Here is a 26436-nt window from a genome sequence, read left to right on the forward strand (position 1 = left end):
GATCACACCATCATGATTATCTGGGTCATGAAGATCTTTTTTGTACAGTTCTTCTGTGTATTCTTGCCACCTCTTAATATCTTCTGCTTCTGTTAGGTCCACACCATTTCTGTCCTTTATTGTGCCCATCCTTGCATGAAATGTTCCCTTGGTATCTCTAACTTTCTTGATGAGATCTCTAGTCTTTCCCATTCCACTGTTTTCCTCTATTTGTTTGCACTGTTCACTGAGGAAGGCTTTCTCATCTCTCCTTGCTATTCTTCGGAACTCTGCATTCAGATGGATATATCTTTCCTTTTCTCCTTTGCCTTTTGTGTCTCTTCCTTTCTCAGCTATTTGTAAGGTCTCAGACAACCATTTTTCCTTTTTGCATTTCTTTTTCTTGGGTATGGTTTCGATCACAGCCTCCTGTACAATGTTAGGAACCTAGTGGTAATATATGGTACCATCTAGTGGTTCACATGGTAACTGCACTGATGCAGAATTAAGGTAAAATGAAAAAGTGAAAGAAAGTGAAAGTGCTAGTTGCTCAATTGTGTCTGACTCTTAGGGACTCCATGTACTGTAGCTCACCAGGCTCCTCCATCCACGTAATTCTCCAGACAAGAATATTGGAATGGGTAGCCATTCCCTTCTCCAGGGGATCTTCCCAACCCGGGGATTGAACCTGGGTCTCCTGCACTGCAGGCAGATTCTTTACCATCTGAATCACAAAGAAGCCTCTAAAGAAGGTGAAGACCCAAATTAACCTTGAAACTGGGTTGAAGGATTTAAGAAATACTTCCCTTCAATTTCCACAGAAGGGGGTTGGTATAACTGCTGTGAATTTAATGATGATAAAACACTAGGCAAAGTTAAAAGTGAGGAAGTAATTAAGGTGAAGGTAGTGAAAGCAATAAATGAGTTAATAGTAAAAACTGAATGGTACTAACATAGAAGAAAAATAAATTCTCGGTCATCTTCCTTTTGAATTCATATAGTATTTGGTGGTGAAGAGAAATTCAAAGAGTCTGTTTTACTCAGGGCAAATATATGCTTTGTATGAATAGAATGATAATAAAATTGGATAATAATAATAGAATGATAATAAAATTGAGAGAAATATCAATAAACTCAGATACGCAGATGACACCACCCTTATGGCAGAAAGTGAAGAACTAAAGAGCCTCTTGATGAAAGTGAAAAGAGAGTGAAAAAGCTGGCTTAAAACTCAACATTCAGAAAACTAAGATCATGGCATCCAGTCCCATCACTTCATGGCAAATAGATGGGGAAAAAACGGAAACAGTGACAGACTTTATTTTTTGGGGGGGCTCCAAAATCACTGCAGATGGTGACTACAACCATGAAATTTAAAGAAGCTTGTTCCTTGGAAGAAAAGCTATGACCAACATAGACAGGATATTAAAAATGCAGAGACATTACTTTGCCAACAAAGGTCCATCTAGTCAAAGCTATGGTTTTTCCAGTAGTCATGTATAGATGTGAGAGTTAGACTATAAAGAAGGCTGAGTGCCAAAGAATTGATGCTTTAGAACTGGGGTGTTGGAAAAGACTCTTGTGAGTCTCTTGGACTGCAAGGAGACCCAAACAGTCCATCCTAAAGGAAATCAGTCCTGAATAGTCACTGGAAGGACTGATGCTGAAACTGAGACTCCAATACTTTGGCCACCTGATGTGAAGAACTGACTCATTGGAAAAGACCCTGATGCTGGGAAAGATTGAAGGCAGGAGGAGAAGCGGATGACAGAGGACAAGGTGATTGGATGGCATCACTGACTTGATGGACATGAGTTTGAGTAAGCTCTGGGAGATGGTGATGGACAGGGAAGCCTGGTGTGCTGCAGTCCATGGGGTCGCAGAGTTTGACACGACTAAATGACTGGACTGAACTGAAAATTGGATACTTCAAAGAGAAGAGGCAGAATATTTCCATTTAATTTCACGTTATTTATGCATGCTTCCTTTAAACAACTATTAGTCTTCTATTGCTTGAAAACTGATCAATGAAGAAAATGACTTATAAAGGTTCTTCTATATTTGTGACTCAATGTAGACACAGTTCATTTCTTAGATTATTAGGATCATGCTTTCAAATTCTATTTATATGAAATATACACCAAGGATTTTTAAAAATTTTAAAAATTTACATACCTGTTCTTCTATTTTATCTTGTCTGTCAAGAGCAGCTTCAACAGCATCAAAGAACTCCTCTTCATTAATCAAACTGTTTGGGCCTTCCTATTTAGACACACAGGGGTAAAAAAAAAGGGGGCTGATTGAAGAAAATAGAGAACACTGATAGTCTTGGCATTAACTCTACGAGAAAATTGAAAAGTGAGCTGTCAAACATTTAGGAACCAGTTAGTACACTAGATAATACACAAAGATGAACAACACATGCTCTATGCAAAATCACTAGTGTTACAATTAATTCACTCACTCGGTACTCAAATACTTACTATATATTCACCAACACTGTGTTAGGGCAGATACAGTTGAACAGGGGGTTGGTGAACTAGATGGCCAATTCTAGTCCACTGTCTACTTTCAGAATGGCCTTTAAGCTCAGCACTTCATTTTTAAGTGGTTGAGAAACAAGAGAAGAGTAACATTTCAAAGAATTCCCTGGTGGTCCAGTGGTTAGGACTCTGCACTCTCCCTGATGAGGGTCCAAGTTCAATCTGTGGTTGGGAACTAAGATCCCACAAGTTGAGCAGTGTGCCCCCAACCCCCAAATCATGACACGGGAATTATATGAAATTAGAGCTTTACTGGGACATAATCACGCTCATTCATTTATGTATTGTCCATGTCTGCTTTCATGCTACAGTGGCAGAGTTGAGTATCTATGACTTGAGTACTTGTCAGAAACCATATAAAATTGCAGGACGGTTTTAAGTACAAAGTTGCAGAAGATCTACAGCCAATGAAAAGTACCAATAGGGTTTCTGAGGGGGACCTTCCTAAGCAAAGACAATTACATCATAGAGAAAGAAAAGTTGAACTGATGCTTGAAAGCCTGCTTAGAACGGTAGAGCAGTGGCTCTCAATCACTTGAGGAACTGCCTGGGGAAGTTATTAAAATGAAAAGTCCCAGGCCCCAATTCACAGAAATTACTTTTTAGCAGGTCTTGGGTAGAGCCAGGAATATGCATGTTAATAAGTCCTCCAAGTAGTTCTAATGCAAGTAGAACCTCAGCTGCATCACAAGATAAAAATACAAAGAATAACAGCAAAATGGCAACAAGCAAGGTATGTCCATACCTTGCGGTGATAAAACACATTTAAGTGGACTGAACAACAAGTAGACTATAAGCAGAACAGCAGCGCTGCTGGGGTCCAGAGTAGGCTACCCCATGGTTCTCAATGGCATATTGAGTATTCTGAATTAAAGTTACTTAAGAAATGGCCAATGCAAGAGGAACACTCTGACACTCCAGTCTCCCTGAAAACAGGAAACAAATCTCATGTGAAATGTGTATTCCCTGCATCCAGAGGTTGCTTTGTTGTTGCTGTTTAGCTGCTAAGTCGTGTCTGACTCTTTTCGATCCCATGGATTATACCCCGCCAGGCTCCTCTGTCCATGGAATTTTCCAGGCAAGGATATTGGAGTGGGTTGCCATTTCCTCCTCCAGGGGACCTTTCTGACCCAGGGATCAAACCCTGGTGGATTCTTTACTACTGAGCCACCGTAGGAGGCCCCATCATCCTATCAATTCCTCAAAAATGTACTGTTTCTTTGTTGAATGAGCATAAAAGCTGACTGCTTTGGCCTCTTCTTAGGTCCCATTTCTGTGAGACCTCGCTATGCAGATGAATTAAAATTTGTTTTTCTCTTGTTAACCTGTCTCATGTCAATTTTATTATTAGTCCAGCCACAAGAACTCAAGGAGGGTAGAGGGGGGAATATTCCTCTCCCCAGCAGCTTCATATTATGGTTAAACTGAAGGCTGAAAAGGCAGGCTTGGGTTTAAGTTTCCTAAATTTTTAAATATACAAAATAAGACAAATGAACTATTGTGGGTCTGTCTGGAATCTTCCCAATTAAGACTGAAAATTCCAAGTCACCAAGACTCCATTAAAAAGTATGTAGTAACTCATCCCTACCCTGCCACAACCTGGGGCCCCACAAGGAGAGTGGGAGGAACTGTGCTGTACTGCTTCTGTTATTTGGCACACACCTATCAGAAATCTTGATTCAGTGCAACAGTTCTAGAGGACACCTCAAAAGTCACTTCAAAACCCCAGTGAACTTTTTAATTTAACTACAACACACATAGAAGTGCACATCTCAGTGAATTACCAAAATTTCCCTTTGGCATGTGGATTATTCTGAGCTAGCTAAAAACAATCAAAGGCCTGAAAGATTCAGGAAGAAACTTTGATCTTCCCCTCTAATGATCTAAAAAAGTTTTAGATAGAGTGTCTGTGCCCAGAACAGAGCAATCACTAGAGAGATCTGCAAGGAATATGGGCTAGATGTTATGAGGGAAACTCAGCAGGATCTAGAGACCAGACCCTGCTCTGTGCCACTCTCTGTGTGGCCCAGCAAACACTGGTTTACCAAACATCTGCTTTTCCATCTTCATGTGAATTACCTTACCCATCTTTTAAGTTCCAAACCACTATGTCCACATCTTCTGTCCTTAGCTGAAGATGGTATTTGAGGTGAGGGTTTCCGCCATTTTGGGGAGTTACTCAGTTTCCCTGGATTTCTCCCACATAGACATGTCATTTAACCTTGATTTTCTCCTGTTAATCTGTCCTGTGTCAATTTAATTTGTCAATTTAATTTTTTAGATGAGCCAGAAAAAAAAAAAGAGGTAGAGGAAGATTTATTCCTCCCTAACATAACTATCTCGGAGAAGGCAATGGCACCCCACTCCAGTACTCTTGCCTGGGAAACCCCATGGACGGAGGAGCCTGGTAGGCTGCAGCCCATGGGGTCGCAAAGAGTCGGACACGACTGAGCAACTTCACTTTCACTTTTCACTTTCATGCACTGGAGGAGGAAATGGCAACCCACTCCAGTACTCTTGCCTGGAGAATCCCAGGGACTGAGGAGCCTGGTGGGCTGCCGTCTATGGGGTCGCACAGAGTCGGACACAACTGACGTGACTTAGCAGCAGCAGCAGCAACATAACTATCTAATGACCAGATATATCGTGAAAAAGAGTCCTGCAGGACTCCCTTTATAAAGCCCAAACATTTCAGACACTCAACTGTCAGCAGAATCACTTCGGTCTCTGTTGATGTTACAAAACCATAAAATACCCCAAATCTATTCTGAACTCAAACATTTTCTAATGATTTTTAAATTCTACTGATCATAACCACACATATACTTTAAGAAGTTGTAATGCTCATTCAATCTATTTAAGAGTCAGAGTCTCAGGAGTCTACCAGTTGGGAACTACAGTGTTAAAAATCTGAGGAAGAACTGGAATAAATTTTCTTCTATTAAAAACCTTTTCACTGCAAAAAAAACCCAAAAAACAACATTGTAAAAAAGTAAGGTGATAGATGTTGTGATCATGTTACAGCATATATGTATAGTGAAAGTTGCTCAGTCTGCAACCCTATGGACTATACAGTCCATGGAATTCTCTAGGCCAGAATATTGGAGTGGGCAGCCTTTCCCTTCTCCAGGCAATCTTCCCAACCCAGGTATCGAACCTAGGTCTCCTGCATTGCAGGCAGATTCTTTACCAGCTGAGCCACAAGGGAAGCCCAAGAATACTGGAGTGGGTAGCCTATCCCTTCTCCAGCGGATCTTCCCGAGCCAGGAGTCAAACCGGGGTCTCCTGCATTGCAGGTGGATTCTTTACCAACTGAGCTATCAGGGAAGCCCGTATATAAGTATGTATACCAAAGCATTACATTGTACACCTTAAACTTACACAATGTTATATGTTAATTATACTTCAACAAAGCTGTAAATAAATAAATGTCCTCTGAAATAAAAACAAAAAACTTAACTTTTCTCTCTCATTAAGCTTACCAAGGAAAAGAGCTATCTATTGCTAAGCCTATGGGACACTTCAGAGTCTTTACCTTATTTGCCCCATTAGCAGAGTTTCTTATGTTAATGATCTTCATTGGTGCCGTCATCCCCCTCAGTTCAGTCAGTTCAGTTGCACAGTTGTGTCCGACTTTGTGACCCCATGGACTGTAGCACAACAGGCCTCCCTGTTCATCACCAACTCCCGGAGCTTGCTCAAACTCATGTCCGTCAAATCAGTGATGCCATCCAACCATCTCATCCTCTGTCATCCCCTTCTCCTCCCGCCTTCAACCTTTCCCAGCATCAGGGTCTTTTCAAATGAGTCAGTTCTTTGCATCAGGTGGCCAAAGTATTGGAGCTTCAACTTCAGCATCAGTCCTACCAATGAAAATTCAGGACTGATCTCCTTCAGGATGGATTGGTTGGATCTCCTTGCAGTCCAAGGGACTCTCAAGAGTCTTCTCCAACACCACAGTTCAAAAGCATCAATTCTCCCACGCTCAGCTTTCTTTATAGTCCAACTCTCACATCCATACATGACTACTGGGAAAACCATAGTCTTGACTAGATGGACCTTTGTTGACAAAGTAATGTCTCTGCTTTTTAATACACTGTCTAGGTTTGTCATAGCTTCCCCTTGGGATTTGTAATTTCCCAGTCCTCTTGGGCTTCCAAGGTGGCACTAGTGGTTAAGAATTTGCCTGCCAAATGCAGGAGACATAAGAGAACAGGGTTCAATTTCTGGGCCGGGCAGATCCCCAGGAGGAGGGCATAGCAACTCATTCCAATATTCATACTTGGAGAATCCCATGGACAGAGACGCCTGGTGGGCTATGGTCCACGGACAGAGGAGCCTGGTGGGTTACGGTCTGTAGGGTCACAAAGGGTCAGACATGACTGAAGCAACTTAGCATGCACTTGGGCTTCCCAGGTGATGCCATCTGGGAATGCACCAGCCAATGCAGAAGACATGGGTTCATCCTTGGGTCAGGAAGATCCCTTGGAGTAGGTGAATGGCAACCCTCTCTAGTATTTTTTGCCTAGAAAATTCCATGGACAGAGGAGCCTGGTGGGCTATAGTCCATGGGGTCACAAAGAGTTGGACACAACTAAGCACGCACCTATGCACTGGGAAAAGTAAGCACTTTTTCGGGTTCCCGAGCAGGTTCCTCCTCTGTCTACTCCTTAAATGTGAGTTCTCCTCAGGGTTCCACCTTTGCTTTCCCCACAGCATTCTTACTATTTCTATGACTTCCGTCATCATCTGATGATTCCCAAGTTCACAGCCTGTCCATCTCACTCCTAAGTGTAGATCTTTACATCTAATAATAACATAAGATAGACTCCTCATGTGAATGTTTCAACTCACATGCACCAGGTCTAAAACCTGTTCTTCCCTCTCCACATCGATCTAAGGCAGAAACCTGGGCCTGTTCTTGAATTCCTCCTTTTTTCCCTCATTCAGTCACCACATACTACTTTCCAAATATCTGATTTGTCCATGTACATTCCTACTGTTTTATCCTAATTCAAGGTATCTTCAATTCTCACCTGTAATACTGAAAAAAGTCTCCAAGCCCTTAGTCACAACTCATCTTCAGTCCACTCTCCTCACTGCAGGAAGTAAGAATGACTTTTCTAAACTGTAAATCTGGAAAGTTCCTGTACCTCAAACCCATTGCCTGAGGCAGATTTTTCCAGCCAGTCTTGCCACTCCCCACTTCGGATAGGCCCCACCCTCCACATATAAGTGCTTTGTGTTACCCTGTGGCAAAATGCTCTCTTTTCCTTCTGGTCTCCAAATGTTTTCTTTTCAGCACCTATAAGCAAACACTTTCCAGGCTATCCACTTAGTTAACAAATACAAAGCTTAGTCATTCTTAGTCAAGGTTTTAGCTCAGATGTTACTACACCTGGAAGCCATCCCTGACTTAATATCCTCCCAGTGTTGAAGTGTTCCATAACAAACATTATTCTAATCACCCATTAACTACTCTATGTTATATATGTACTTAGTTGGGTTCCCAGCTCAGTGGTAAAGAACCCACCTGCCAATTCAGGAGACACAAGTTCAATCCCTGGGTCAGGAAGATCCCCTGGAGAAGGAAATGGCAACCTACTCCAGTACTCTTGCTTAGGAAATCCCATAGACAGAGGAACCTGGCAGACATGACTTACTGACTAAACAACAACAACAACAAGGTCCCCGGGCAGGATTCTTGTTTGTCTTATTCTTAAAATATCACCCATGTCCAGCAGGGCTTCCCTGATGACTCAGCTGGTAAAGAATCCACCTGTAATGCAGGAGACCTGGGTTTGATCCCTGGGATGGGAAGATCCCCTGGAGAAGGGAAAGGCTACTCACTCCAGTATTCTGGCCTGGAGAATTCCATGGACTGTATAGTCCATGGGGTTGCAAACAGTCGGACACGACTGAACGACTTTCACTTTCAGTGTTTATAAAACCAAGATAAATGATGACGACGCTAATGGGCTTTTAAAATTTCATTCATGATTTTAAAGTGTTTCCTTGTTCACTTTTATGCCTAGCAGTGTCTTGCATTAGTTAAATCTTAAGGAATGGATTTAAGATTATAATTTCTGAGGCTATAGATGACAGAAACAGCTAAATCTTTGTTCAATAACTAGAACACTGTGAATGTTTGATAAGAACAAAACAAAGTCATATTTTGAATTAGTATCTAAAATCCAACAGTTTAAAACTTGAAAAGGAGAAAAAGGTGTAAGAACAGGCACTAGTTTAAGGACTACATAACTTGAAACTACAGGGATTTGAAAGAAAATTCGTATTTTATGATAAGATAAAAATTTAAACGTAGATAAAAACTTTCCTCTGCCCTTTGCCCCTCCCCATTATTTACTGTATATCTGCATTATGCATCATGACCGAATCTTCCCCATGAGGAAAAATACTTGCCTAAGCGCTTCCTTGATAGTCCATGGGGTCGCAAAGAGTAGGACACGACTGAGCAACTTTCACTTTTCAATCCTAAAGTGCAATAGTTTCCTAATATCAATAAGACAACTCCTAAAAAGATAAACTTCTTTCTTGATCCTGTAAAGCACCACATGACATCACTTTGTTCCTGCAGAACTGGGTTGTGCAAATTGTCAATATTACATTATTTGATGTACTGTCCCCGCCTCAAAAAACTTATACTACTGTGCTTTAACTTCTAATGGGCATAACAGTTCTCCTCAATTTGGTTTGAATACAATTTTCCATTTCTTCCTCAGACAGACTGATTTATTTTCATCGACATGTATGGTTTAGCTGACAGGATATCAGAGATACTCACTAAACGACACTTGGAGTCCACACAGAACCAATGCTCAGTACCAACCATGGGCCCATAGAGCCCCACCAGCTTATCAGGAGTCCTCAGGTGTTCTCCTAGTATCCAAATCTCATTGAATGATCCTGAAAATTCTATTCATGCTATTTCACTTAAGATTTGGAGTCTCAAGGGGCCCTTGTGCACTTCTTAGGCAGGACCTAGGGATTCTGGACAAGGGGCCCAGGGAAACACAGATGGCTGGGTATTTGTTAAATTTGGCTTAAACTGAAGAAAAAAAAAGGGGAGGAGGTTGATATATGGTCTGAACAAAGCTTTTTTTAGTGAAATGAGAGAATGAATTACTTAGCTCTGAGAATAAGGGAGATCCACTACAATCATTAAGTAAATACTACTCATGGGGGGAACTAAGGGGGAAGTCCAACAGAGGCTGATAACCTAGTGCTCCAAGCACCCAGGGTAGTTACAGACTGTCACAGGGGGAACCAAGCCATGTAAGGTAAACTCCTTGGGCCTAGCCTCAGAAGCAGCACACATATGATCTATCACACTCTCCTCAGAACGTTGTTCAGGTCATATCTCATATCCCACATCTGAATTAGGCTACAAAATAATGAGAAATTGTGCTTTACAGCCAAACCCTTTGGATGGACAGTCACCAATGAGAACACCAGCTGGGTTTATGTATGCTTGCAAGTTCTTAAACACAACTAGAGGATTTCAGCCCTGAAATGGTCGCAACAGGTTCTTTTAGCACTTCCAAACTGATTTTTTCCAACAGCAGTAAGTTTTTCTTTTCTAAAATTGTATTAGCAGGGAAAAATATTCATCAGGCTAGCTTCTTAGACCCTTTGAGTGGGAAAGTCTACTAAATTGTTAAAAATTTTACAGAGTTCTCACCTTAAATATCGTACCTATTTTAATTGGTATACCTAAGCCCCCAAAGACTTCAAAATTTCAAAAGTCTCATTGAAAGATTTGTTGTAGAAGGCTAAAAAAAAGATTAATGATATAAAAGTTACCTAAACCTTTAACTACTGTTCCCCTCTATTAATAATCTTCCATCTGAATTGCCTTTCTACTCAGAAAACACTATCAAAAGGTTACTTTTAGGAACGGGAACACATAAGGCTTGTAGGCAAGCCTCTTCAGATCAAAGGCCAAACAAGGGCCAAGTTAGACCTTCTTAAACCCAAGGAGAATCATCAAAATTGTTTACAAATGGATTACCAAGTTGGGAGGTAGGAGGCCAATGGTATGACTAAACTGACTATAGGTGATACGTGGAGCCTCACAGGAATTTGAGAGGGCTAGGGTGGGAAGAGGCTCTCCTCCCGCCCTGCCCCCCGTCAGCTAAATGAAGGAAAGAAAGATTCCAACATAGTGAATGGGTATGTCAGTCCTTTGGTGTCACTGAGATGGCCACCCAATTCTTTGAAAAAGGGGGAAAAAAAAAGAGCCAAACCAAAAAACTCCTTATTTTACAAATCTAGTCTTTACAGCACCAGAAGTGTGACTCCAGAAATAATCCAAAGCCCACCAATTCTTTTACCACTCCCAAAATGTCCCCTATTTATCTTAAGAGGTTTGTAAATAGAGGGAAAAAAAATTATTCTGGCCTTGAGGTGAGGTAGATAACTTGTTACTTGACTTCTCAAATAGAAATGTTAAGTGTCTCTTATAAATACTAGTAAAAAGGGTTTAGCAATTTAAATAGGTGATCTTGACTTGTTCCATTTGGCAGAAACCCAATTAGAATTCAACCTCTTTTATAACTGATGGATTTCACATCACTACACCTGATTCCTGGCTGAAATTCAGTAATAGGTACTATGAGGTCTCTGCCTGTGTGTTTCCTCTATCTATATATGAGTGCTGTAGATGTGTGGTACTGTCAGAATTATTTGGTAAAATAGCCCTATTTAATTGGTTAAAAGGCAATTAAGCTCTTATATAAGTACTCAGAAATATGTAAGAACCTGGTAAGAATGAATTTCAGGTTTATATGGTCCAGGATATATTTAGTACTGAATTAATATCTGTTATTCAGTTAGCTTAAGCTTGTTGGCTTAATTAATACAGACATGTCTTTAGCGCATAATACTTTTATTATACTTAAATTTACTAGAAATCAAATAAAATCTTACTATTCCTGTTAGAAAATTGTTCAGCAAGGAAAAAATAACAATATGATGAAAGCTTTAACCCTTTAGGAACAATTTATGCTTTGGGAATGTCTATATAAAATACTTCTTCTGGATTTTGGTAACTTGAACTTTAGAGTTGTGCTTAATTAACTTAATTAATGGGAATCCACTGAATACCCAAGTAATTTCTAAGTAAGATGTTGGGACATTATTTACAGAACAGAGGTTTCATTTTGCAAAGAAACTCCTAAAAGGTACTTAGAGGATTATTAATATGATGTCACATTAAGACATTTTCTGTGAAAGTGAATGTTTTCTAGAAACAAATAGTATTCATAAACTTGCCAATCTAAAGAATAATGTAAAAGACAGTTTATAAGTGCTTACTTTTTACTAGAAACTAGGTTTTAAGGTTAAGAATTATAATATGTATAACTAAAGCTACTAAATAGTAAGGGAAACATTTTAGTATGCAAGGAAGATGAGAAGCATGTTTTCACTAAAAGAGTATGAGAGGGACTTCCAGGGTGGTCCAAGTGCCTAAGAATCCACATTCCCAATGCAGGGGACCCAGGTGTGATGCCTGGTCAGGGAGTTCCCTGGGATCCAATTGGATCCCAGATGCTGCAACTAAGAGTTCACATGCTGCAACTAAAGATTCTGTGTGCCCCAACTAAGACTTGGTGCAGCCAAATAAATACATAAATAAAAAAATTAAATACATGAATAACAAGTATGAGGAACGGAAAGACTTTTTTTAAAAGGGGAAGATGGGATAGTTTTGTCTTAGAGCTAACCGATTGTTTCTGAATGGAAATGAAAATAACAGAAAAAATAATACGGATACAGAAAGTTGTTAGAGGGTTGAGGAAAAGGAACACTGAGAAAAGAGTTTTGTACATGGCTGGGAATGGCTAAGACAAGACTGAATTAAGAAAATGATTTTTAAAGGTAAAGTATACGAAAGTTGAATTAGTTTTCTAAGAAGACAAAGTTTTCTTAAAATACTGAGCTGCTTTTAGTAAGAGATAGTGTGAGTTTCTTTGCCTTTTGGTGATTTACGACAACCTTTGAGCTCTTTTACTGTCATGTTGGTTAAATGACACTGACCTATGATCCTATTTAACCAGGTTTTGAAAACTTTTTGGTATTTTTGACAAACTTTCCAAAGGTCAACTTCTAAATGAAGTTCACCGGACCTCTAGTTAACTTTGAGGTTTTTCAAAGGGTCCCTGGTATATCTCAAATTATTTGTTTTCTGAGAGAAGAGTAATTAACTATTAGGCTTATTTGGTATGTTAAATTACATGGGAAGTATTGTCAAATTTGAGTGGTGATAAGACTTCTGAGGTTGTATTAAATGGGTAAATGTTATTACTAGAAAGTTTAGCTTCCCTGGTGGCTCAAACTGTAAAGAATATGCCTGTGATGCAGGAGACGCAGGTTCAATCCCTGGGTTGGGAAGATCCCCTGGAGGAGGAAATGGCAACTCATTCCAGTATTCTTGCCTGGAAAGTTCCATGGACAGAGGAGCCTGGTGGGCTATAGTCAATGGGGAGCCTGGTGGGCTACACAGTCTATGGGGTTGCAAAGAGTTGTTTACAACTGAGCAACTAACACTTTTACTTTTACAGAAATTCTAGAAATTATATGCAACTCTTAAAATGTCCTGGTAACATGTTATCAGTTATAATTCTAGAAATTATCTTAAATTGTTTTATGTCACAGCAGTAATCAAGTTTGTCAATTGGACTGGAATCAGGTCTTTACCTTAACTTTTCAAATCTTTTGTAATTTATGGACAGTTATTATTTTATTCCACTGTCTGGGCAAAAATACTTCATCTTCAAGAAGATTCATAAAAAGAACTTTTTTACAAGTACAGGTTTCTGGTAACTTTCAGATCATACCACTGAACTGGGTAAGAAAATAAAGACTTCTGATGGAAAACTGGATGGTTTCATAAAACTGCTAAGCAAAGATTAAGATCTAGGATTAGTCTCACAGGACTGAATGAACTTATGAGTATGGTTATAATTTTTGGTTTTTTGTCTGAAATACTATTCATTTTTAATCTGCTTTCCAGATATAAAGAAACCCTTAAATTACACCTCTGTATACAGAACCAAAACATTTATCTTTTCTACCTGATCCCCTCAGAACCTGTAACCTCTTAGGTTCCCAGCAACTTACTCCGGTATACAAGGAAGGCCACCTACTAACAGGTACTCAGGGAACCTAGAGAAAAGAGAAATTCACGTAAAACCAGCACCGAAATCTACATTTATCACAGGCAGAATCCATGACATGCCTTTGCTGCGGCTTTCCTGGCCTTGAGAGTTTAAGTTCAATCTGAGATTCATTATGAAAAGTTCCATCACAGCCAATTTAAAGAGTCTATGTGGTCAATTAATCAGACATTTTGTGAACAAATTAGTCTTAATGTGGCTGTATTTGGTAGAAATTAGGGTAATTTTAGAGAGAGAAAGATAGTGTTTAAGTGGACATTAAATTCTAGTTTTATTAAATGAGGTCTTCACTACTGCCTAAGATTCTTTTCTGAGATAGTTTCCTTGTCATATTATTGTGAAGTTTAGTTATTAAAAGGGCACTCGAAGTATGTTTCTGAAGCTTATCACAGTAATTTGACTTTGGATGAAGATCAGATGTGCCATGACCTGCAACCAGGAGATTATTCCTACTGGAAAAGGTCTCAGATAAAAGAACTCAGTCACATTAGAGGGACTATATTAGGCGTCCTCTCCTGAATAAACTGCAACTCCTGTTTCTGACACCTGATTTCAACTAAAAACAGTATTACCAGGCCAGCATAAGAAGATATCTGAAGGAGACAGCTAATCCAAGATGCTGGACCAGGTCTGATTACTGGTAACTTTGATAACTGCTTATACTCTTTTTTTGGTGGGGTGGATGGAACTCATACCTTTGCTTATGAATCAAATATATTTCTTTAGTTCAGTCGCTCAGTCATGTCCAACTCTTTGCAACCCCACTGACTGCAAACTCCAGGCTTCCCTCTCCATCACCAACGCTGGGAGCTTGCTCAAACTCATGTCCATCGAGTTGGTGATGCCATCCAACCATCTCATCCTCTGTTGTCCCCTTCTCCTCCCACCTTAAATCTTTCCCAGCATCGGGGTCTTTTCTAATGAGTCAGTTTTTTGGTTTCAGTTTCTTTCTTGGGGTCAATATTTGCAAGTTTAAAATTAATCTAATCACTGGGTTTGGGGCCAATTACCTATGTCCCAGGTTGCCCTGTTGGATTTCTCCTCTCCAAAGCTGTAACTGGGTGGTCCTTGGACATTTTATTTTAAAGAAAACTCTAGCACCATGCAAGCTAATATCACTGCCAATATCCCTAAGTGAGATGCTCTTACCTTGCCAAGTAAAGATGCCTATTCTGAATCTGGCCATAAACAGCCCATTTCATTGGATGGTTAATACTGGGTAGCTCCTACAAGGACCCAATGGATTTATGGAACAAATTTATGACCTTGGTTTTTCCCAGGTTGGTTAGGAAAACACATAATTCATTTGCCTTGGGCTTAAGGTCCCTTATGGGTAGCTTCTGTCAACTGGTTTGTATCAGATTTCCAATAGTATGACCATTTGGCCACAATATTTGGTAACTCATCTTATGACACAAGAAGAGCTAAATTTCCACTTCGAACAATCTTCTTCCCAGTTTAGGGGAAACACTAGTAAAAGAGTTCCGTTTAGGAGGATCTTGGCTTAAATCTCTACTAATGATGTTGCTGGTCCTCCTGACAATTTAAATTACAGTTTGTGGAATTATGAAGTGATAGTTTCTTGCCTTCCATACTGTGTGTCACCTGCTAATAGTAAAATAATGATGTCTAAACAACTTGAATTTGTAGACCACATCTATATAGTGCTCTATAAAATAACAGGCATACATAATGCACATGTGAGGAAATTTGGGTTAAATCATATTGGACAACCTGGAATCGGCTCTCAATACTTGTTGAACATTCTGCTAGTATAATTCCGTACACCCCCCCCCCGCCCCCGCCAAAAGAGAACTGAGCTATTGGGACCCAGCATTGAGAGACATGATGGACTGATCAAGGGCAGGTGAGCAACAACCCTGGCATCAAGGGACCAAATATTTGATTGCCTAATGCTTTCTATCAAAAGGTTAAAGATCAAAAGAGGGAAATTGTGAAATAAAATTAATATTTTATGGCAAGACAAGAAAAATTTAAATGTTTAAAAAAAAAACCTTTTTCTCTGCCCTTTGGTCTCCCCTTTCCCTGCTACTGTATCCTGTATTATCTGCATTTTGCATCATGACCAAATCCTCCCCATTGACAAAAACACCTGCCCAATCCTAAAGCACAACGTTCTCCTAGCATCAACTCCTTAAAAGATAATCTTCCCTCTTGATCTTGGAGTGAGTCATGCTACCTACCAGTTTATACTTGCAGAAGAGAACTGTGTAAACTGTCAGTATTACATCATTTGATTTGATGTAGAGTCTTCTGTCTCAAAAACACTTCTAATGGATGGAACAGTTCTCAGAGCTTTCTGAGATGCTGTTCCTGGGATATAATCCTCAATTTAGCTCCAATAAAAATTTCCATTTCTTAATTTTTCATCAACAGAGAATTGATGAGAAAAAAACTGAAGTCCCCTTAACTATTAAAAGAGAAAGAGGGAGGTGCATTTCAACTAGGTGGGAAAAAGATAGTTTAGTCAACAATTCCAACTGGAATATAAAATTACAGATTTCTCCATTACATCATAATTTTTAAAAAATCAGATGTGTTAATATATTTAGAAGAGATCATTAAAAAAAAAAAGAACAGGAAATACAGGTAATTATTGAAGTACAGTGTGAAAGGATTTCAATCTAAAATGGAATCTGAGGATGTGAAATGGGAATCTCATGCCTGTACCTGAAGAATGGAACTTAACTGAGAGAATGATTTCCCGTAAATGCCAGATCAATAGAAGACAGAGCCTGATCTCCAAACCAACGACCATCTGCCAAGTATCTCTCCCTATCTTCAAGCTAAATGAACTTACTGCTTGGACTCTGGCTGGACTTCCCTTGTCTGCACTCCTTGCCCACAAAATACAGCTTGCCCCACAGCCTCTACAAAACTGCCTGTAACTTGTTACTTGGCATGCATTTCCCAAATCATAATCTCTGCTATTCCCAAATAAACTCAATTTCTGGTAATTTGAGACTGCCTCAGTTTAAATCTTTAGGCTAAAAAAAAGAATGCTTTTTAAAACATGAAAAAAACATTAAGATAATTGTATCAAGACTGTGAGTTAAATACAAGAAAGTATAAAATTTTACATGGCAAAACTAATATGATTTTTTTTAACTATTAAAAAGAGGAAAATAATTGAGAAATGAAGTCAATCCTGTCCATCTTCTAAATCAAGAGAGGAAAAACACCCAAATTCTAACAATAAAACTTTCAAGGGATGTGTACAAGAGAGCCACTAAAGACGAAATGCAATAACCTATAAACATTTTTAAAAGAAAGCCTAAATCACTTCAATAAAGCAATTTCTTTAAACTAATAAACATAAAAACCTATCACAAGGACCCTCCTTTTCTCTCCTCTGAAATAACAAAAGGGGAGACAAATACGAAATCATTCAGTAAGTCCCCTACGTACAAACAAGTTCCATCTGGAGAGTGAATTCATAAGTCTTATTTGTTCGAAAGTCCAACATAGTTAGCTCAGGTACCTAACTAACACAATGGGCTATATAGGACTGCACTATAATAAGTTTATAATACTTTTCACACAAATAATATATAATACTATAGAGTACACAAAAGCACAGCCACTTGTAGAGGATGTACACACACATGGCAATGTACATCACACACATGAACCAACTGATGTGACTGGATATGCGAATGCATGTTTGCAATATGAAAAAATAGGGCAAATTTTAAAGGCTCATAGTTCCCCCCCAAACAAACCTAATAGCAAATCAACCTGCTCAGCTTCAGAATAAAAGTTAAAATTTTTGCTTAAACAGCTAATATTTCAGTAATCTAGACTTTAAAATCCAAGACAATAGCTGATTATGTAATTTTTATACATTCTAGAAGGAATGAAATGACAGCTTATTAATTTAAAAATATTATTGCCCAAGTCTTCATACTATGGATTTTCACAGCTGGAAATCAATCCCAACATAAAAAATATTGTCAATGGCAGGTCTTTTTTTCCTTTCTAGAATAAGAACGGCAAGGAATTTTTCTTCTACTTTCTTAAATACAATCTACTGTCTTTTTTTTAAACATTCTACTTCCATGTCAATGATACTCCTTGCACTCCTATATGTGTGTGTATATGGAGAGGCAGATTCTAAACTGCTTAACAAATAACAAGATGGGGAAAGAAGCTGATTTCAGACATTTTTCAAACATAAAGGTGAGGCAATTAGAACAGTTCATGCTCTGCTATGGATAAGACCTCACAGTATACACCACAGACTAAAATCTTTCACCAGTCAAGTTCTCAGAGTTTTCCTCTGTAGGTTGCTTTTATTTAAAAACAAAAACAAAAAAACAGAATTAGGGACTTCCTTGAAGGTCCAGTGGTTAAGACTCTGCAGTCCCAATGCAGAGAGCAAAGGTTCAATCCCTGGTCGGGGAACTAAGATCCCACATGCTGCACAGTGCAGGCAAAAAAATAATGCATCTATTGATTTCAAATAGTAAAATTAAAAAAAAGAAAGAGTTACAAGGTAATATCAATAAGTATAACCCTCACAGGCGAGACAAAAACTTGTCTGATAAAGTAGACAGGCCTAGTAATGAGCCTTTTAAGGTTCTTTATTTAAAGTTTTGTAGGAAAAAAAACCTGTTTCAGGGTAAGCCTAGCATATATATTATAAAATATTCAAAATATTTAAAGGTTACAAAAGCATAATATAAAAATCACTTTTGTGATGTAAATATATATTATGTTTTTTCTATGTGCTTCTTTTTCTAAGACCAAAACTATAATTTCATACCTCATAATCTGGTCCTCCAAAGTGGGATTTTTTCTTGAGTTCTGTCATGGCATTTTTGTATGCTTCCTCCACTCTTCTTCTCTTCTCACTTTCCTTTAAAAAATAAAAGCAGATGAAGAATTTATCATGTGATATGGGATTTTTTTTACATTTCACCAAAATTTTATAATTTGGCCAAAAAAATAACTCTTACTCCTGTAAGAATTTTTCTTCTGCTCAAAAAAGAGAATATTCTTCTGCTCAAGAAAACACTTTTTTTCTGGGCCATATATCACATACAAGCTACCATTAAGATCACCTACTAGGTAGGTTTGGAGAAGGAAATGGCAACCCACTCCAGTATACTTGCCTGGAGAATTCCATGGACAGAGGAACCTGGCAGGCTACAGTCCATGGGGTCGCAAAGAGTTGGACATGACTGAGCACCTAACACACACACACTAGTTAGGTTATATATTTAAATGGATTAAGTGACTACCAAAGTGTATACATGTCAAAAAAAAAAAAAAAAGAGAAGAGAGAGATAAATTAGCATCAGAGAAACATCTACAATACATATTCATGTATCTGTTTCCCCCAGTAGGAGCTAAATTTATTTTGCTATAGAGAAAAAAAGCAAGTAATAGATGCCAGGAAGAAAATAACTCAATAATTGGTAAAACCAATAACTGCAAAAAAGATATTCTAAGAGATGTTTCTTATACTTTCCAACTGCTGGATTAAATTATTTTAGAGCTGAAAAAGAGCTGAGATTTCTACTTTAGCCTTCTGCTTTTATAGATAAGGTCTATGGCTCTCAGAGTCTGCTAAAAGATCCAAGGACAAAATTTTAAAAGGCTAGCCTTGGCACCAACCTCAAACTTTTTTTTTTAGAACAATGGACTGCAATGGGTCAAATCTGATATTAAAGCCCAACAGAATTATTATTAATATAAAGAACCTAATACCTTTATTTCTTCACCTCAAATATTTAAGGGTTAAAGTCCAAACAGAACTCACACAGAGCTTAACCACTTCTAAAAACCCTATCTGAATTAAGCTAGTGGAAATCAATGAATTAGTATACTAGGCCTACAAACTGATTTTTGTGTACTGAAGTGAAGACAGGACTACAGAACCATCAGAATGGCTAAAATTAAAATATAAAAAATCACTCACAAAAAAAATGACAATACCAAGTGCTGTCAAGGGTGAAAAGCAATTAGAATTCTCACTTACTTGCTGGTGGGACTGTAAACTGATATAACTACTTTGGAAAACTGTCTACCTCTATATACCTAAAGCTAAGTATATACCTCATGAACTGATAATTCTACTGCTTGGTATATGCCCAAATGAAAACAGTGCATATATTCACCAAAAATACACATAACAAAGCTTACAGCAGCTTTATTCACAAGAGCCAAAATAAAAAAGCTAAATGTCCATCAGCAGGAAAAAGGAAAAAACATAGTAAAGTCACAGAATGGAAATGCATCATACAATGAGCAGTATACAGCAATAATACTATGTAACAATAAAAAACAACAAATTATCACTAAAAGTTACAAGATGAAGGAACTTCACAATCAGTGTTGGAGAGCGGGTAGCCAGACACAAGAGTATATTTTGTATGATTCCATTTATATGCTGTCTAAGAACAGACAAAACTAATCTATAAGGGTATATTAATAAGTTAAAACTGTGGTTACTTCTTGAGGCACTAGTATGGTACGGAGTAGGAAGAGGCATGAAAAACCTGGGGGGTTATAAAAGTTTTACATTTTGATTTGAGTAGTGGCTACAGGGGAGTATACATATGTATAAAACTCATCTAGCAGTACATTTAAGACTGGTACACTTCACTGTATATATATTAAACCTTAATTTTAAAAAATGAACAAAACAAAAACACACAGAACAGCAATAACACTAAAAAGACTTCGAGGAAAGTGAATAAACATGTGAAATTATACACCTGTGAATCTATTAATATATGCAAACATCTTTGATGAATAGGTTCTCTTATTAATAGTTAACAACTAAAATTGCTTAATCTTAGAATTCTTGGACATAATTGGCTAAAAATTAAGTATACTTCTATAAAAGAAGGAATTATTTATACAGGTAACTGAGAAAAATCATCACCACTGAAGAATATTAAATTATTTAACTATAAGAACAATGGATATAATGTTAGAAATCTATATAAGAGCTATTAAACATAAAATTGGAGACTACAGGGATTTACATATATATTATACATATCTACTATATATGTATATCTATTATATACTAGATAAACATGTATTAGAAATTTACATAAAAGTTATACAGCTATTAAATAGCTATTATTTTATCAACTACCACGTATTTAATCGCTCTCATTAGATTTTAAGATCCTTGAAGAATGACTTCCTGTTCGTTACTGTTTCCTCATTTCTAGCTTATAGTTTAGAACACAACAAGCATACAAATTCTTCTTGAAAAAAACACAGTTTCAATTAAAACATATTGTTATCATTGTACTTTCCTTCCCAATTCTATTAATTACCTAAGTGAAGTGAAAGGAGCTCAGTTGTGTCCGATTCTTTGCAACCCCATGGACTATACAGTCTATGGAATTCTCCAGGCCAGAATACTGCAGTGGGTAGCCTTTCACTTCTCCAGGGGACCTTCCCAACCCAAGGATCGAATCCAGGTCTCCCGCATTGCAGGCAGATTCTTTACCAGCTGAGCCAAGGACATGTTTGTTGATAAACAACTCTCTCTATTCAAGAATTTCCTAATCTTTACAGAGTGTGTGTGTATATATATGAGTATATATGTACATATATGTGTATACATATATATACACATACACACACTAAATATATGTGCATATACTGTATATGCACACATGCATTTACATTTCCTGTGAAATGTAACTGGGATCCTATATCAACCTTGAGAAAAAAAATGATGGGGGAAAAGGTGAATGAGACTTGTAAGAGCACTATACAGTTTGCAGATTTCAATTACTACTACCATGTTTTGTGCTGTTATTTGGTTAAATATGGTACAAAAAAAGTGTTTTTTTTTCACAGATTCTTTGGTACAGTCTACCTGGTGCTATCGAGTAAAGAAAGAATGGATAAGATTACCAATATTGAAGACAACTGCAAATCCATGTCCCTTTTCAAGTAAGAAATTTGATTGCCAAGAAGATGGGGAAGCCATGTGTTATTCTTAATGGATTTTTTTAGGCAGTATGGTTAGAGCACACTGACTGGAGATGGTGACCCTCTAGGGAAGGATTGGTAGACAGGAGCGGGGGGGAGAGGCTTAAGAGAAAGCTACCAAAAGTTTTGGATAAGCTAATCTGGACAAGTTGAAAGATTCTCTTGAACCAGTAGTCTAGTGAATTTAAGGGGTTGTCCTGTTCTCTCATACTTTATTTTTTTGTGTGACTCCTCTAAAAATTCACTATGATCCACAATTGAAATTGCTGATGGTGTAACAGTTTGACTCCAGAATAATAATGAAGTATCCGTATGTACCTTAAATGGATATTTTTACTGCTTGGTTTTAAAAGAAAACATATAGTCAATCAACCTGGCTTACTTTCACCTGCACCGGAGAACACAGGAACCTTTTTTAAACATCAAGTGCTATTAAACCTATAGCCATTCTGCTATTACATCAGTGATGACACTGCTTTCCTTGGTGTTCTGCTCACATTGCTAAGACCTCCAAATACTGCAAGCAATATGACTCACTAATGGGTGGTAAGATTCTGACTGATACCTGCCCTGATATCCAGAGGTGAAATATAGAAGAGTAAAATTCTTCTAATTCTGCTACTTAATACCTCTAGACAAGCCGTTGGGCCTCAGCTGCTGCTTCTATAAAATGATGGCACTGCACTAGAACTAAATTCTCTAAAATATGCTTTGGTTCTAACATTTTTATGATGTTAAATTATAAACAAAAGTTTTCCTACTAAACAAATTCACTGAGCCAAATTCTACTTCACGCTTATAACTAAAGATTCATATTATAACATTATTATCAGTGTTGCAGTTTAAACAAAGGTAGGAAAGGTGAACATAAAGCAAATGTTTAATGAACAACAAAATGTGTGTTAAGTGACACCAGTGACGTTAGAAAACATACACGCTCATGAATGCAGTAAGTTAATATTTAACTTTATAAATTGGTATTTTTTATATATACCAAGTAGTTCATATAACTTAAGTATACTTTCATGTGTTAAGACAATAAAGCTAGGAAATGTTAAATGGTTCATATTTCTATTCCAAAGCATTACTACTATCATAAGAAAAACTTTTATGTTAAAATCCAATGAAGAATGCATATCATACAATAACCAAATACATAACCAGTGAATCTCATTAGAAAAATGAATTTAAGATGTTCTAAAGTTTTAGAGGATTAGTACCACCTGCTACTTCTAACAATCCAAAAGATCTTTCCCTAAGAAGTTAGTTAAGTTTAAATGTTTTATTGGTATATAAACAAAACCTGATTATTTTTTTCTTTTTTTTAATAAATTTATTTATTTTAGTTGGGGGCTAATTACTTTACACTATTGTAGTGGTTTTTGCCATACATTGACATGAATCAGCCATGGGTTTACATGTGTTCCCCATCCTGAACCCCATTCCCACCTCCCTCCCCATCCCATCCCTCTGCGTCATCCCATTGCCCCGGCCCTGAGCATTTGTCTCATGCATCAAACATGGAATGGTGTTCTGTTTCACATATGATAATATACATGTTTCAAAGCTATTGTCCCAGAACGTCCCACCCTCACCTTCTCCCTCAGAGTCCATAAGACTGTTCTATGCATCTGTGTCTCTTATTCTGTCTCACATACAGGGTTATTGTTACCATCTTTCAAATTCCATATATATGCATTAGTATACTGTATTGGTGTTTTTCTTTCTGGCTTACTTCACTCTGTATAATGGGCTAAAATGAAGAAAAGAGAATCTTACCTTGTCCATTCTCTTTTGCCAGCTGTCCTCACGTTTTACCATTAGCTCAATACAATGAGAAAGTGTAGCAAGGATTCCAGCAGTAGTTGCTTTAAAAGTTATCGCCTCACCTTTAAAGTCTATACCATTAATTCCTTTTGGTGTTACATGTGGAAATACTGAAAAAAAAATTATTCACTATAAATCTTTATAACAAAGAAATCATTCCTCATAACTTAAAATTAGATATTTTTTAGAAAACTATAAGAGCAGAACTTTCAAAATGGAGTTGCCTTCCTGTTGGCCAACACTTAAAATTTCCATCCATCTCTACAAGCAAAGAAGCTTGGGACAACATATGTTCTCTCAAGTCCTTTTCTCTGAATTCTGTTTCCTGAAATCTATTTGCTATGCTGTACCCAGTGAATAAGTGGTAAGACATAATAATTTAATAATAACAGATAGCCTAGCTACTGCTAAGTCACTTCAGTCGTGTCCGACTTTGTGAGACCCCATAGATGACAGCCCACCAGGCTCCGCCATCCCTGGGATTCTCCAGGCAAGAATACTGGAGTGGGTTGCCGTTTCCTTCTCCAGTGCATGAAAGGGAAAAGTGAAAGTGAAGTCGCTCAGTCGTGTCCGACTCTCAGCGACCCCATGGACTGTAGCCTACCAGGCTCCTCCGTCCATGGGATTTTCCAGGCAAGAGTACTGGAGTGGGGTGCCATTGCCTTCTCCGAGACAGCCTAGAGTGAGACCTAATTATGGCAAGAAATATCTTATATTTTGAGAAACCCTGAATTTAAAAAAATATCTGAGGTGAAACTGCCGAAATGAATAATATAAAAAACTTAAGTAAATGTCTGAATATAATTCTGGGACCAATGGATCCATAAAAATGGTTATGTTCATATATTATAATTTTAATTTAAAGTTAGTATTTGAATTAAAGGAACAATCTTAAAAAAAAACTCGTAAGATGCAAATAAGACAGCATAATATCTTTAAGCTTTATTCATTTATTTTTGGGCCCCACGTGCAGTATGTGCAATCTTAGTTCCCTAACTAGGGTTCAAACCCACAACCCCCTGCATTGGAAGCGTGGAGTCTTAATCTCTGGATGGTCAGGGAAGTCCCAGAGCACTATGGTTATAAGAAACCATTTCAACAGAACTCTTATAAATGAAATAATACTTCCAACTTTAAAAACTCATAATGTAGATATGACAGCAAAGCCACAATCCAAAAAATAAACTGACAAACTAAACTTCATCAAACCTGAAAATTTCTACTCTTGAAGGCACTGTTAAAAGAATGAGAGTTGCAGTTGTAGGATAAGTAAGTCTAGAGAGCTAATCCATAGTTAATAATAAAATAATGGTAACTGAGAAAATATGTTAATGAATTTGACTGCAGTTATCATTTCACCATAATCATATACAGCAAATCACTATATTGAACACCTTAAATATATTGACGTTGTTGTTTAGCTGCTCAGTTGTGTCCGACTCGCTTCGACCCCAAGGACTACAGCCCACCAGGCTCCACTGTCCATGGGATTCCCTAAGCCAGAATACTGAAGTGGGTTGCCATTTCCTTTTCCAGGGGATCTTCCTGACCCAAGGACTGAACTCACATCTCCTGCTTGGCAGGTGGATTCTTTACCAATGAGCCCCCTGGGAAGTCTCACCTCAAATATATATAATATCCATAAAAAATTTTTTTAAAAGAATGATGAAACAAACCACAGACTGGAAAAAAAATCTTTGCACAGAATAAGTATGATAAAGGACATATCCTTTATCTATCTATACATGTATATATTACATATTAATATAGATATCTCAGTATATTAATATATCAATACAATACACAGTAATCTCAATAGGAAAATATAATCTAACTGAAAATTGAACAAAAGATCTGAATACACATTTCACCAAAGAAGAAATATGAACAGCAAATAAGCAGATAAAAAGATGCTCAACATTTATAATTACTAGGAAAAATCAAATTAAAACTACAGTGAGATACCACTATACCCTATTAGAAGACTAAAATTTTAAAAGACTGACCACATCAAGAGTCAGTGGGGATATGGAGGAACTTGAGCTCTCAAATACGACTGGTGAAATGTAGTTTGGAAGGTTTTTAAAAAGTTAAATATATACCTACCATTTGATTCAACCATTCCATCTCTCCAAAGAAATAAAATATATGTCCATAAAAAAACTGTGTTTGAATGTTCACAGGAACATTATTTATAATAGCTCCAACCTGTAAACAACCCAAATTTCCAACAACAGACAAACAGACTGAAGAAACCTGTCATCTGTACAAGGGAATACTACTCAGCAATGAAAAGACACTGAATAATGATACGTATAACGAGAAATTTCAAACTAAGAAAGAGATCAGGCAAGAAAAATTGAATTCATTAGATTCTAACAAATGCAGACTAATCTACAGTGACAGAGGGTTGTGGTTGGTTGAGAAGTGGAGAAAAAGGGAAGACAAAAGCGATGGAGGGAGGGAACTTTTGAAGGACAGTCTTGATGGTGGTGATAGCATCATGATAATATTAAAACTGACCAAACTGTACACTTTAAATATATATATACAGTGTCAGTCAGTTCAGTTCAGTTCAGTCGGTCAGTCGTGTCCGACTCTCTGCGACCCCATGAATTGCAGCATGCCAGGCCTCTCTGTCCATCACCAACTCCCGGAGTCTACCCAAACCCATGTTCATCGAGTCGGTGATGCCATCCAACCATCTCATCCTCTGTCGTCCCCTTCTCCTCCCGCCCCCAATCCTACCCAGCATTAGGGTCTTTTCCAATGAGTCAACACTTCGCATGAGGTGGCCAAAGTATTGGAGCTTCAGCTTCAACATCAGACCTTCCAATGAACACCCAGGATTGATCTCTTTTAGGATGGATTGATTGGATCTCCTTGCAGTCCAAGGGACTCTC

The 26436-nt window shown here is 37.8% G+C and overlaps 1 protein-coding gene across 3 annotated transcripts in view; it reads right to left on the reverse strand.

The window, feature by feature from the left end:
• CERT1 (ceramide transporter 1) overlaps positions 1-26436 on the reverse strand; it is a 129386-nt gene that overhangs the window by 24141 nt on the left and 78809 nt on the right. For all 3 annotated transcript variants that reach the window (XM_081513931.1, XM_081513930.1, XM_081513928.1), the window contains exons 8-10: positions 23486-23643; positions 18507-18599; positions 2155-2241 (exon numbers count right to left, since the gene is read on the reverse strand). In XM_081513931.1, coding sequence (XP_081370057.1) covers positions 2155-2241; positions 18507-18599; positions 23486-23643 — 338 coding nt within the window. The remainder of the gene's footprint in view (positions 1-2154; positions 2242-18506; positions 18600-23485; positions 23644-26436) is intronic.

The sequence above is a fragment of the Giraffa tippelskirchi genome, chromosome 7, assembly GCF_054371585.1.
Source record: "Giraffa tippelskirchi isolate mGirTip1 chromosome 7, T2T-mGirTip1v1.2.pri, whole genome shotgun sequence".
Classification (NCBI taxonomy): Eukaryota; Metazoa; Chordata; class Mammalia; order Artiodactyla; family Giraffidae; genus Giraffa; species Giraffa tippelskirchi.